Here is a 14,806-nt window from a genome sequence, read left to right as displayed (position 1 = left end):
TAGACACAGACAACCATTCACACTCACGGTCAATTTAGAGTCACCAGTCAATCTAACCTGCATGTCTTTGGGGGAAACCGGAGCACCCGGAGGAAACCCACGCGGACACGGGGAGAACATGCAAACTCCACACAGAAAGGCTCTCGCTGGCCCCGGGGCTCGAACCTGGACCTTCTTGCTGTGAGGCGACAGCGCTAGCCACTACACCACCGTGCCGCCCCATATATATATATATATATATATATATATAAGTAAAGTACAGATATTCAAAAAGTGTACTCAAGTAAATGTACTTCATTACTGTCCACCTAGTGGTTAGCACTGTCGCCTCACAGTAAGAAGGTTCTGGGTTCGAGCCCAGTGGCCTTTCTGTGTGGAGTTTGCATGTTGTCTGTGTGGGTTTCCCCCACAGTCCAAAGACATGCAGGTTAGGCTAATAGACCTCTTGCAGTCATGTGACCGGAATGTAAACAGCCGCCATCTTGTCGGTAAAAAACACAGCTGAATATTGCTGCACTCGTGTACAAAATGGATCAATTTCAACCGACGGACTACACGGCTCATTTTTCTAATGAACAGATAACTAGATATATGTCTAAAATAAACGCTCTACAGATTAGTGACCCTTATCGATTACCAGACGTAGTTTTCATGACCGTGTCAGTGGATATTGAACTGCCAGCGGAATACCCAGATGTGTATAATTACCTCATTAACTTTCCCTCGCTGTTCAGTGGTGAAGCACTGCGTGCTTATAAATCTCTGGACAGTTATCTTTAAAGAAATTCAGGATTTGTCAGCCCCCCTCAGATGTGGCATCTTGTAAACAAGAAAATAACAATCCTCATTGGACAGGTAAGTCACTTAAGTATTGAGACCCCGCTGGTCTCGCTATCTCGTCCGGAATGTTGTGCATGCGATGGAAATCGCTACTAACTGTCATTTTCTGCTGGAAACCAATGTCCAGTAAGTCCATACGGTTGTAGTGGATATTGAAGTCCGGTACAGACGAACAACACGCAAAAATACACACAAAAACCATAAAAAACGTGCACAGGTAGGGAGAGCTTGTAGTCTATCACTATTACTGTATATATGGTATACCTGATAGCAGCAATCCATTTTGCACACCTGTCAGGGTCCCGTGGCAGCCTACTGTCAAGTGTATGTGAGCATCATTGGTTTCCCACACTTGAAAGGGAAGGACTCGGACACAGGATTCCACTCGTCTTATGTTTTATTGATTTTCAGTGGAGTTGACGTTGTAGTAGAATTGTATATAGTAGGGTTTTCCAGAAGAAAAGGTAGAAGTAGAAGCAGAAGTAGAAGTAGAAGGTGGAAATATGGCGTTTGACCGACAAGGTGGCGTCTGTTTACAATCTGGATCGGATGTGACGTCACATGCAAGTGCTCCATTGGTGGCTCTATGTGTGTGTCAGCCCTGCCTCTCGCCCATGGTCAGCTGGGATAGGCTCCAGCTTGCCCCGCGACCCTGCATGGGATAAGCGGTTACAGATAAAACAAACAAACAATTGACCTAATCTGCATGTCTTTGGACTGTAAGAGGAAACCAGATCACCCAGAGGAAACCCACACAGGCATGAAGAGAACATGCAAACTCCGCACAGAAAGACTAAAGTCAGCTACTGGGCTCGAACCCAGAACCTTCTTACTGTGAGGCAACAGCTAACCACTGCATCACCATGCCGCCTGTAAAGACCCTTAGGGTGGGTTTATACGCAAACAGGTGTGGGTTTGAGCGTGAATGGTTGTTTGTGTCTCTATGTGTGTGTCAGCCCTGCGATGAGCTGGCGACTTGTCCAGGGTGTACCCTGCCTCTCGCACCATGGGATAGGTTCCAGCTTGCCGCGCAACCCCGCACAGGATAAGCGGTTACAGATAAAACAAACAATTGACCTAATCTGCGTGTCTTCAGACTGTAAGAGGAAACCCACACAGGCATGAAAAGAACATGCAAACTCCACACATACCCCTTTTCCACCAAATCAGTTCCAGGGCTGGTTCGGGACCAGTGCTGGTGCTGGTTCACAACTCGTTCAACTTGCGAGCCAGCTGAGAACCAGTTTGCTTTTCCATAGCTCGCGGTGCTAAGGGGAGCCACGTCAGTTACGTCGCTGTATATGTCAGTTACGTTGCTGCGTTTGTGTAAACCTTGGCGCGAACATCGAAGCAACAACAACACGGAGAAGAAGCAGCAACAACAACAACAACAATAATAATAGATGACTTCGCGTTTGTACAGCTGCTGCTTCTCGTCACTTAAAAATGGCGACCTTTCACGGTCTTGCGATTGTTGTTGGTCTTAACAACTCCCCCCCCCCGGCTGATGTAAGCGGTTCTTTCCTCTGGCCCAGCAAAGAGTTGGTGCTAGCCTGGAACCGGTTTTTCTGGCCCAGAGCCAGTTCTTTGTTCAGTGGAAACAGAAAACCCGGTGTCACGGTCTGATCGTGCGCTGGTATAAATTTACCATGCGCATGCACAGACCGATTTTTTTCCCTGGTCAACTTCCAGGAAGTCTAAATTTACCATTTCTTGCTGCGATTTTGTACCGAGCATTTCAACACATTTATGGACTAATAGAACGCAAATTGTGACTACAATTGTGAAATTTGATTATCAGTAGACAAGAATGGTTTGGATTGAATTTTATTAGTATATGTGTAAATGAAGTTAATAAAGTTGTTCAAAACACTTTACATTCTGACTTCGTTCTTTCATATATACTTAAACAAATCAATATTCATGAAGATAAAGTTCATCATTCCTGGCTGCTGGCTGGTCCTGATCAGCCTACTTAGTGCATAAACTGGAACTAAAACACGGGTCATTCATTCATTCATTCATTCATTCATCAAAATAAAGTGAAAATAATTTATTTGTGGATCAAGTATGAACGTAAATCCCATATCATATTGGGCTGGTAAATTCTGACTAGGCCCAATGACAGGAGTCTAATTATACCATTCATCTCATCTCATCATCTCTAGCCGCTTTATCCTGTTCTACAGGGTTGCAGGCAAGCTGGAGCCTATCCCAGCTGACTACGGGCGAGAGGCGGGGTACACCCTGGACAAGTCGCCAGGTCATCACAGGGCTGACACATAGACACAGACAACCATTCACACTCACACCTACGGTCAATTTAGAGTCACCAGTTAACCTAACCTGCATGTCTTTGGACTGTGGGGGAAACCGGAGCACCCGGAGGAAACCCATGCGGACACGGGGAGAACATGCAAACTCCACACAGAAAGGCTCTCGCCGGCCCCGGGGCTCGAACCCGGACCTTCTTGCTGTGAGGCGACAGCGCTAGCCACTACACCACCGTGCCGCCCCATATATATATATATATATATATATATATAAGTAAAGTACAGATATTCAAAAAGTGTACTCAAGTAAATGTACTTCATTACTGTCCACCTAGTGGTTAGCACTGTCGCCTCACAGTAAGAAGGTTCTGGGTTCGAGCCCAGTGGCCTTGCTGTGTGGAGTTTGCATGTTGTCTGTGTGGGTTTCCCCGGAGGAAACCCATGCGGACACGGGGAGAACATGCAAACTCTGCATAGAAAGGCCCTCGCCGGCCACGGGGCTCGAACCCAGACTTGCTGTGAGGCGACAGTGCTAACCACTACACCACCATGCCACCCTCTAATTATACCAAGTTGGTAAATTTGAGAGAATAACTAAATTATTATAATCATGAGGAGTCTTACTTAAACAAATCAATATTCATCAAGATAAAGTGTAAATAATTCAAGTATGAACATAAATCTCATAGTAGGCTGGTAAATTCAGACTAGGCCAAATTATACCAAGTTGGTAAATTTATACTGTGGTAAATTCAGACCGTGGCTGCTACAGTATAAATTTACCTGGTAAATTCAGACTGGTGGTAAATTCAGACCGTGACACCGGTTCCAAACTAAGCACTGGCCCCGAACCAGCCCTGGAACTGCTTTGGTGGAAAAGGGGCATCAGAAATACCCCTTTTCCACCAAATCAGTTCCAGGGCTGGTTCGGGGCCAGTGCTGGTGCTGGTTCACAACTCGTTCAATTTGCGAGCCAGCTGAGAACCAGTTTGCTTTTCCATCGCTTGCGGTGCTAAGAGAAGGCACGTCATTACGTCGCTGTATACGTCAGTTACGTCGCTGTATACGTCAGTTACGTCGCTACGTTTGCATAAACCTTGGCGTGAATATCGAAGCAAAAACAACGCGGAAGAAGCAGCAGCAACAACAACAACAATAATAATGGATGACTTCGCGTTTGTACAGCTGCTGCTTCTCGGCGCTTAAAAATGGCGATCTTTCGCAGTCTTGTTATTGTTGTCGGTCTTAACAACTCCGTCCCCCCGCTGACGTAAGCGGTTCTTTCCTCTGGCCCAGCAGAGAGTTGGTGCTAGCCTGGAACCGGTTTTTCTGGCCCCAGAGCCAGTTCTTTGTCAGTGGAAACAGAAAACCCGGTTCCAAACTAAGCACTGGCTCTGAACCAGCTTTGGTGGAAAAGGGGCATCAGAAAGACCCCAGTCAGCTACTGGGCTCGAACCCAGAACCTTCTTACTATGAGGTGACAGCTAACCACTGCATCACCACGCCGCCTGTAAAGACTCTTAGCGTGGGTTTATACGCAAACAGGCGTGCGCGGGTTCGACGCGCACGCGCACCGTCCAGTTCGATCTGTCGGCTGTTTGAGAGCTGCGCACGAGCCGGAGGTAAACGCGAGCAAAAAGGATGCGTGTCTCTTTAAGAAGACGCTCGTGTCTCTCCTCATGTTGCACCGAGAGGCTGGCCGGTGTTTTTCCACTCATGCCGATGTCTATTGGTCACCCATTTTAAGAGACAAAGGTCGGAAAGAAAGGCTTATAAATTAAATTTACCGCGACACATCCAATTCAGCATCGCACGAGACACACAAGAGACTTCGAAAGGAATAAAAAGAAAAATCCGAAGAGGTAAGAAATTACCATAGTATAAACTATGTTCATACTATGGATTGGAATGAGTAGATTTATTGTTTATATATATATATATATATATATATATATATATATATATATATATATATAGTTTATACATATATATATATATATATATATATATATATATATATATAGTCAGGAAGTGGCTCATTTCTTTTTTTTTACACTTTTATTTGAGTTTTCTTGTTTTTATATAAAACAAAATAATGAATCGTAATGTTTTTGTAGATATTTATAGAAACTATAGGTATATTATATTGTGTTTATGTTTTTTAAAGCTGAACATGTGTCATTCTGGCCAGATGATGAGTTTAAGCGGATGCGCTCTCAGCACGCGCTCCTCGGGGCTTTATTGTTCCTCGCGCTCATTCTCTCAGTTTAACGGATCGCGTCTCGCGCTGTTTTTAAACGCGTTATTTATTTATTTATTTATTTATTTTGTTAAGTCACTGAGCGGAGGCGCGAGCCGAAAGAGCACGCGCGCGCAGAGAGAAAGAGAGAGAGAGAGAGAAGGGTCGCGCGCTTTCTGATCTCGGGGGGCAAACAAGGTTCCCTTACTTTCCATAACTGCCACCCTGGGGGGGGGGGGAGGGTGTGTGTGTGTGTGTGTATGGGGTGTGTGTTTGGTGGGGTGGGGTGGGGTTGCGTGGGTGGGCACCTGTTGAACCAGTTGAAATGCTTATTGTTGGTGGGTCTTGATCTGAACAGATTTTCTTTCGTTCAGCACCTGCCCTGGATTATTATTATTATTATTATTATTATTATTATGAACTTTCTTTCTTTCTTTCTTTCTTTCTTTCTTTCTTTCATTCAGGGGTGGGACAAATGCAAAACAAATGTCCACTTTCTTTTTATGTTTGCACTTTCGAAATCAGACCATTCTGACAACTTCCTCTATGTTAGACAAATAAATGTTAAACCTATTGATTTACAGTTGCTTTTTTTTTTTAAATTAAGCTACATATATATATATATATGTGTGTGTGTGTGTGTGTGTGTGTGTGTGTTCTTTTACTTCCATAAAAAGTGCGTCTTCTTTCAAACTTGACTGCCTATAAACTTATTCGAAAGCATATCCAATCCCTGTATTTTTTTTTTCCACCTGTGCCAAAAGTTACACTCGTACGACTTTTCACTGCTTTTATCTTTCATATGTTCTTTACTGTTCATGTCTTGTACACGCTGACACGCTAATGCAGCTGTTATTCACGCTCTCATGCATTATAATAGCGTGTTTAATAGCTTACTGTGTGACACTTTACCTCTATAAACCTGACACTTCTGAGTCATGTACTTTTCCATTCTGATGTGAACAGGATATGACACGAATAAGTGGCTAGAGGACCAAACAATAAATTGAAATAATAATAATAATAATAATAATAAGGAATTATACATGAATGTAAAATTGCAAGCCCAGAATTGTAGGCCTTGGGCAACTGTTAAAAGTTATGCTTGTGTCCTGTGGTTGCTGACAATGTGAGTGAAAAAAATAAAAAATAAAAATACCCCCCCCCCCCCCCCCCCCCAACATTAGGTGATTTCAAAACCTTAAATGAATCCTATAAAGAGTTCCATCTAAGTTATGAATAAATTGTCTGCCTTGTACAGCGCCATTGCCTAAGACTAAGGCACATCACTGGCAACCAGCCATTTCCTCCTCCTACAACGAACCACTGTTTTTGTCTTTCTCTTCTTTTTGCCATGAATGAGTCAAACCCCAAAGTGTTTAGCTGCCCAGCTCCACTCCCCCGTCACCAGAACTGCCTCCTTTTTCTGGCCTCAAGGCAATTTAAAGGTTGCACCTCAGTCCAAGAAGGTGGCAAGAACCCCTAACTCCTAACTCCTACACTGGTATGTTTTTGGGTTCATTCTCTTTCTGGGAACTGAGCAGTGCTCACTGAACATCTCCATCAAGCTGGACCATCTACCTGCTTCTGATTCCATGTCTTCATTAGAGGATGGGGTAATCTACGACAGGTAATCACTGAAATAGGGCCTTGTCTTTTTTTTTTTTTTAAATGTTCTTGGATTCTTTTTGACTCACCGTCCTCTGGTGGCGTATGGCAAGTTCTGGAGGAATAAAAAACAAAATACTTTTAAAAGCAGTGCCAATACTACAAGGCACAGAGCCACAGCTCTTTTTTTTTTTTTTTACAGTTGGAAATGGAAAAGCTTATTTTAGCCTGAAGAAATTTCATTTTGTATTGGATCCAAACAAGTACGACCTCCAACAAGATAAAGTGCCATTTTGGTAAGAATTTAACAGACTCTTTCTGCAGCAAGCACTTGAAACCAGAACAGTTGTTTGGACAAGAGCTAGTCATGAACTGTCATTCTGACAGGGATGATAAGCAAAAAAAAAAGTTCATGGACAATACAGTTCTGGGTTATTAGTGGCTGCAGTCCATGGTTATTTACACGATACCCAAGGTTATTATCCGGAAAAAAAAAAAAACATGAGCATGACTAGGTTTTTTTTTTGCATTATCTTTATTTTATAACTTCACCACTTGCATTTTTTTAATACTACTAACCCAGTTTTCTTAAAATATATATTTTGCTTAAAGAAATCCTTTCATGCTGATGAATGAAGTATAAGAATAAAAAAAAAGGACGACTTAAAATTACAATGCATGTAGGAGACTTGATTACTCCGTGAAATGGGTCCATTTTCAGCTCTTACTCTGTTTACATTATCATTATCAGGGCATTCGATTTGTTGGTGTAAACTAGAGAGGGTTAGCGGAAGTTGGGCAAAGAGCCCTGGCATTTACCCAAGGGCATTAACCAGAGCAGTTAGTGTCCTGTTGCCTCTTGCTCTTGTCAATTACAAATCAGATTTGCTTGAATACAGCGTTGGCTTTTCAAGTATCCTCTTGTAAAACTCCAACCTTGGCAAAATCAAGGTTCAGAAGTATGTTGTGTGCGCTCCGTCCAGAAAAAAAAAAGTTGTGAAAGAGGAGAGGAAAGAATTTAATGCGAGTGCCCTCAGGAAATGTGCATGGGTTTAAAATAGTGGTTATGTAACAAACCTCACATGGACGACAGACGTGAAGTCTCCGTCAGTAGCCAGGACCGTTGCATAGCAATTGGTTTTTTTTTTTTTTTGGTTGGTTGGTTGGTTTTTTTTTTAGTTCCATGATCCTCAAACAGAAGCAGGCAATGAGGCAGACCAGACAGGAACTATGATTTGATGATTTGATGTTTTTTGGTTGAGTCATCGAGTTAGAACGTTAGCAAAGCAAATCGCTTCGAATTAGGAGCTCCTTGGGGCTTTGTGGGAGCAGAGCGGGCTCTGTTTTTGATTCTCACGTTAAACTGAAGAGGGAGCACTGCAGCTGCTTCACAGAAATCTAAGCCGTCCTATCAGATATCCTTCCATGACTCAACCTGGCCTTCTGTCACCAAAAATATGCCATTTTTTTTTTACGACTTCCTTAAACAGATCATAAACCATTGCTATTTTTATATTTTCAGCACAAGTCCAGTGTCTTGTTTATTTATTAATTTATGTATTTTCACATGGGAAAATCTGATCTTCGTCATCCAATTGCCTTTTTGTCATCTTGCCTCATACAAATGCTACTTCTTGCCAGGATTTTCTTGCTGTCCAGCTTGAAGGTTGGATTTGTTTTAGCTAGTCCATATATTTTTGTTTTAAACGTATTTAAAAAAAATCTATCATTAAGGCTGATTTTATACTATAATGAAATACTTTGAGTTGAAAAATACTCGGTATATCAAATCTTGACAGCCATACTCTGCTTCAGACTAACGTTAGCAACCTCTTAGCCGAGCTGCCAGGTGTTACTGGAAAAGCTTTAAAAATCTGTGGGATGACAACACAAGCTTTAAATAGCCAACAGGTCCTCAGAAGCTCCAGCGAAATGAAACAGAGGTGAGGATTGCTGGCCTTCGTCCGTCCCTTCAGTCCTGTCGAGTGCTCAGGTTACAGCGAGAGGCAAGGACACATACAAAGCTAAATCTTTTGAGGAGTGGAAATTTACCATCCGAGTCCATGTCATCCGCCGCTCCAAAGCTGAGCCCAATCTGCTGATAGTGTTTAATTGTCTTAGTCTGGGGGGGGCGGGTTGCGCTGTCAATCAGGGCTTACTCTTAGCAGCACGCACATTTCGACTGTGGCAGCAGAGGCATGGTGACAGCGGACAGACAACAGCACATATCATTCTAGTGCAGCCATGAAGGAAATGTAAGTGCACCAGAGGGGAAATGAATGATTTGGATAGCTATTTGGGTGGAAAGTGTTTACGCCATGATTTCTTGGAGACATTTCTCAACCCAGTTTCGCAATATAATGATGAAATAGCGCAAATTGGTTGTTATTTCTTAGTCTGAAATTGTGAAGTAACACCAGAAACTGGTCCTAGGACCATATTTGACTCATTTCTTTCATCCACAGTACTTCATCGCTGTTTCTCTGTCAGGAGCAAGGACAGAGGACACCAGGGCTAAATGTAATATGATCACGCTTATGTAATGTGATTTGCCTAGGTTGTCAAAAGCTGCTAAATCTCTGAAATGTACAGGTCTCAGCTTGTCTTGCAAAATGGCATGTGTGTGCCATTTCTGATTTTTGAAAGGTCATGCATTTTTTTTTTTTAATGTTTTTTAAATGAATTGTCCTTGACATCAGAATCGCTGTATGTGTCAAATGGTTCGGGTTCTCGAAATCTTCCTTTGTACAGTTTATAAAGCTGCATTTAGTCATCAACGTACAGTGTTTTATCTTGAGAGTAGACTTTTTCCATGTGGGTTTAAATGTTTTCAGTCTTTATCGCTATGATGATTCCTTCCAATTGAATGCTAGACATGAAAGAAAAGACTTGTCTGTCTAATATTTCAAGCACACTGGACATTATGCCTACTCTCATTTGTACCGTCCCTTAAAAGGACATAACTTAGAAAAACAAAAAGCCAAAGGTTTGTTCATTGCAGTGCAGTTTCATTTCTTGAGTCTGAACCACACAATAGACTATTTTCATGCGTGTTCCCAAGGGGGGAAAAAAATGAGACCGTTTCAAAACACTGTTTAAACGAGCTAACTTTCAATGGGACTGTACTTTGTTCCAGCCATGCCAAGTTAGAAGGGGTTGGGTTAAAGGGTGCCAGAGCATTTCTGACATCTTTATCTAGAGCCCTGGGATTGGATCTGGGCTTCTCCATGGCGCTTTTGGCCAGTGCTTTGAAACTGGACACCTTGGGCCAGTAATAACATTTCCCACTTTGAAAAGCGTCTTGACACTTCAGTGCCGTGTTAATTAAAGAGACCTATTACTCCAAACATTGGTTAAACATGCTCAACTTGGAGTTCCTCCCTCATCTGTTATTGTTATGTCATCGTATCTAATCAAAAGTCACTTTGACTGCTTTTGTTGTTGTTGTTGTTGTTGTGTCTTTACTTATCTAGGCAATGCCGATGTATCATATGTTCTTTAAGGTTAATCACACCATGCACAGACAGGTTTCTGTGTTTAATCTTCACCAAGTCTATCCACTGAAGCATTAAATTTTTCGTCTCGTTTGTTCTTCCCCAGCAGCATGGCACAAAAAGAGAAGCTTCAATGCCTGAAAGACTTCCATAAGGACACTCTGAAGCCATCCCCGGGGAAAAGTCCTGGCACCCGACCTGAGGATGAAGCTGAGGGAAAACATCCTCAGCGGGAGAAGTGGGCCAGCAAGCTTGACTTTCTTCTGTCTGTCGCTGGAGGCTTTGTTGGTTTAGGAAATGTCTGGCGTTTCCCATACCTCTGCTATAAGAATGGTGGAGGTGAGCTAAAGTTTTTTGCTACTGGTTGTAGAACACCCACACAGGAAATAATCACGTTTGAAATGTCTTAAAATGGGTCACGTCTAGGTACGCCTTCTTGACAGGAGCTTGTCTTGCGGTATTATATTTAACCAGAATAATACATGATTAATCAGAATTCAAGTTCAGTATGAAAACTTTTGAATTAAGCACTAGCTGTGCTGATTCGCTTATCTTGAAAAAGTCATGAGCACCTCTGTCGATGTTCAGAGCATCACGGGACCATATTTGGAGAGATAGACAAGCTTTGGTTACAACTGACAGGAAACGCACAGGAAACAGAACAGTTTTAGTGTAATGCGTTGACTGAGGTTAGGTAGGGGGTTATAGTAACTCATTGTCTTTATAGGTAATAGGATTTAATGATCGTAATGAAACAAGTTGCTCCATCTTGTTCATCCCTAGGTGCATTTCTCATCCCGTACTTCATTTTCCTGTTCGGTGGTGGCCTACCTGTGTTTTTTCTTGAGGTGGCTCTTGGCCAGTTCACCTCTCAGGGAGGAATCACTTGTTGGGAAAAAATCTGCCCCATCTTTACTGGTGAGTTTGAAATGGTGAAATTATGAAATGGTGGTCAATTGAACATAATAATACATGTATTGTCCTGCACCTGTTCCTTTAGAGGAAGCAAGCTTAGGGGAAGTGGAAATGGCCTAGTACGCAGATATGGTTATAATTTGGTTAGTTAGACAATAGAGAAAATAAATCCCCATGTTCCCTTTAGGAAATGAATCATGGGAAAGAAGGGAAGAAATCTATCATCAGTAACCATTGACTTTTAAACACACAGCACAAATCTGATTATCCTTATCTAATATTTTGAAGGATCGTTTCCCAAACACTTCGAATGAAGCTGAATCTGTTTCCTATGAAGAATGTTTGTGACCACTTCTGCTGCTAATCAATCAATCAATCAATCAATCAATCAATCAATCAATCAATCAATCAATCAATCAATCAAGGCTTTATTTGTCATCAATATGTACAATGAGTCAAAGACTCGTAACAAATACATTTGAACTAAAAGATAAATATCAAATATATATCATTATATCAAGGAGGTCTGATATAAGACATAACATTAAATAAAAAAAAATTTTAAATGTTCTTCAGTCAAAAATATAACTAAACGCAGTTTAACTCTGTTGAGCACATATGTTACATTTGCACAATGTGCCACTAATGAGATTCGTTTTCTCCGGTGGTGAATTTGAAAATAATTTGAAATGGAAAATGTCCTGAACTCCTGAACTGAGCAGTGCATTTGCAAACCTTTTCAACTTGAGCCCAGAACATGTTCAAAGGTTCCTACTGACACAACCTTCCAGGCGGTCCTTGGGAGTATGTAGCATACACACGGTGAAAAGTGCAACCAATGATTACTTAACACAATGATGGCAAAAGAAAAAAGTGACATGTATTATAATTGAATAGATTTTAATTACATAAGCTTTGATTCAACTGTATTGAATAAGTGAACTAAGTAAAAAAAAAAGAAGAAGAAAATACATATTAGTAAAAGCAACAGTTAACAACAGTGTATGGATTTAGTAATAGCATGCCAAATTATGAGTTAATATCGCTGTAGTAAATACAACCCAGCATACCGGCGAGTGGCCTAGTGGGTAGCATGTCCGCCTCTTGATCAGGAGGTCGCGAGTTCTACTCATGGTCGGGTCATACCAAAGGCCATCATAAAAATGGTGCCTTCTGGCAAGGCATGCTGCAATACAGATGCGAGCGGGGAGTCAAACTCTCGCGGTTACCAGAGGACTAGCCCCCCACTGTAACCCTAGCTATGTAATGGCCGAGGGTTACGGAAACGGAAATCTGCGCCACAGGGCGTGGGAAGGACTTTGATTGATTGAAATCAATTTCACAAGGAAAATCAATCAGCATTTACTAAATGTCTTGGGCAAATTTATTTCAATTTACTAAATATGTAGGATAAACTGATTTATATTTATTCAATATCTAAGGAAAATTGATTTACACGTACTAATTATCTCAGTGAAATTGATATAACCTTAACAAATATCGAGATAAGAGTAATTTGGATTCACGAAATAAAATACATTATACAAACTTGTATTTTCACCTATAGTTAATTCAACGCATTTACACTGCGATTCTTATTTATCTCAACCTAAATGACTTGTATAAATTCAAGATTTAATTGGTATTCAAGGCCTTTAAAACTGTTCAAACATGGAATGCCACTTTGTTGCTAGAAATTTTTTGTTTTGTTTCGTTTTAATCTACCCAATATCATATCTTCTTGGTGACATGGTTTACTTAAACTGGGTCAACAGATTACCATGCATAAAAAATATACCAGATAAAAAGTTCTTTTTGCAACTCAGTCTAAACATATTTATCCAACATTTTTCAAGTGCAAAATGCAAAAATACAACAACAAAACAGACCAGTGCTAGAAGAAGCAATGACAAACAGGGTATGTGTACAATAGGGACATGATGTATACTGGCAATCTGTTTGTGGTTCATGTGAATAAAGGTTTACTTAAATATTACTTAAATTATGGGTGGTGTAGTGGTTAGCACTGTCGCCTCACAGCAAGAAGGTTCTGGGTTCGAGCCCAGCAGCCGGTGAGGGCCTTTCTGTGTGGAGTTTGCATGTTCTCCCCGTGTCCGTGTGGGTTTCCTCCGGTTTCCCCCACAGTCCAAAGACATGCAGGTTAGGTTAATTGGTGGCTCTAAATTGACCGTAGGTGTGAACGTGAGTGTGAATGGTTGTTTGTCTCTATGTGTCAACCCTGCGATAATCTGGCGACTTGTCCAGGGTGTACTCCGCCTCTCGCCCATAGTCAGCTGGGATAGGACCCTGCACAGGATAAGCGGCTACGGATAATGGATGCATGGATTACTTAAATTATCCACGTAATGTTTATGTGACAGAATGATTATAAAGTTTTGTCATGGAATGATGAAAAGCGAAGTACAAATTTACCAAAACTGCACGATGACCTCTGAACTCTGCTCATCACTTGTGGGCATTACAGGCACTGATGATTTTTTTTTTTTTTTTGGATGTGATGCCAGGTCTAGTCCTGTTGGGGCATTTAAATTACAATAATGTCTTGAGACGACAAAGTAATGGTTTGTTTTTTTGCTACATGCACCAGTTGAAATCCTCAGGGCCAGTGGTGTTCAGACAGCTAAAGAAAGGGAAAGAGAAGGTCAGGTGCGTCGATATTCTTCACTACTTCCTTACTACGTGCTAAAGTTCATTTGTTCAAATTCCTCAATAAAATTACATGACAAATTTGCATCCATGGTGCCAATATTAAGTCAAAAACATGAATATTTTCCCCTCAAATGGGTAGTTATTTGGATCGCTGAACTAGAACAGTGTAACTCATTTAATAAAGTCTTGAAGATAACAATGTGACCGTTTTGATGAGGATTTTACAATTTGCTTTCATTCTACAAAGGTCCATTTTCTTAAGCCAACAGCTTATTCTTGAGGCTGTTCACTTTTGGGGACAGCCTTGAACAATCCAGCTCAAGGAGGAGTTTCTGGAAGACTTCAAACGTGTACCTGAGTTCTTTGGGATAGGCAAGACTCACTGCGTGTCAACCCAACAAGCATGGAGCAAGCCCTTGGGAAAATTACCAGCCTTGAGTTTGTAGATTGTTATCCCTTGTACAGCAAGGTCCTGTGACGCACTGTCTCCATCAGCATCCTGAAACAGCAAGAACATTGTGTACTTAAGACAGTACAGCCAAAGGAGAAGGTTCATACTGAGCATGTCCCAAATTCCTTCCAACTTTTTGGACAAATAAAGCATTGGCCATATTCATAAAACATGCTCAGGCTTAAAGTCTTTTTGGGAGAAATTCCTAAAAGTGGCTGCCATGTCAATCCCAACTTTAGTGTAATGCAAGGGAGTAACTTTGATTTTGACATTGGTGGGGACACAAAAGTGATCCAAGGCAGAGCTTCTGAAAGGT

The 14,806-nt window shown here is 41.5% G+C and overlaps 1 protein-coding gene across 6 annotated transcripts in view; it reads left to right on the top strand.

The window, feature by feature from the left end:
* Positions 1 to 4,746: 4,746 nt before the first annotated feature.
* The window catches only part of slc6a6b (solute carrier family 6 member 6b), a 48,735-nt gene continuing 38,675 nt past the window's right edge, over positions 4,747 to 14,806 (top strand). The window contains exons 1-3 of one of the 6 annotated variants that reach the window (XM_060910416.1): positions 4,747 to 4,975; positions 10,564 to 10,793; positions 11,238 to 11,372. In XM_060910416.1, coding sequence (XP_060766399.1) covers positions 10,565 to 10,793; positions 11,238 to 11,372 — 364 coding nt within the window. In that variant the 5' untranslated portion in view covers positions 4,747 to 4,975; position 10,564. Of the gene's footprint in view, positions 4,976 to 6,731; positions 6,983 to 9,167; positions 9,216 to 10,560; positions 10,794 to 11,237; positions 11,373 to 14,806 lie in introns of those variants that run through there. The other 5 variants (XM_060910415.1, XM_060910412.1, XM_060910411.1 and 2 more) reach the window with 5 other exon arrangements.

The sequence above is a fragment of the Neoarius graeffei genome, chromosome 26 (genome assembly GCF_027579695.1).
Source record: "Neoarius graeffei isolate fNeoGra1 chromosome 26, fNeoGra1.pri, whole genome shotgun sequence".
Taxonomy (NCBI): Eukaryota; Metazoa; Chordata; class Actinopteri; order Siluriformes; family Ariidae; genus Neoarius; species Neoarius graeffei.
Note: the sequence above shows the minus strand (reverse complement) of the source record. Positions and strands in the feature narration are given on the sequence as shown.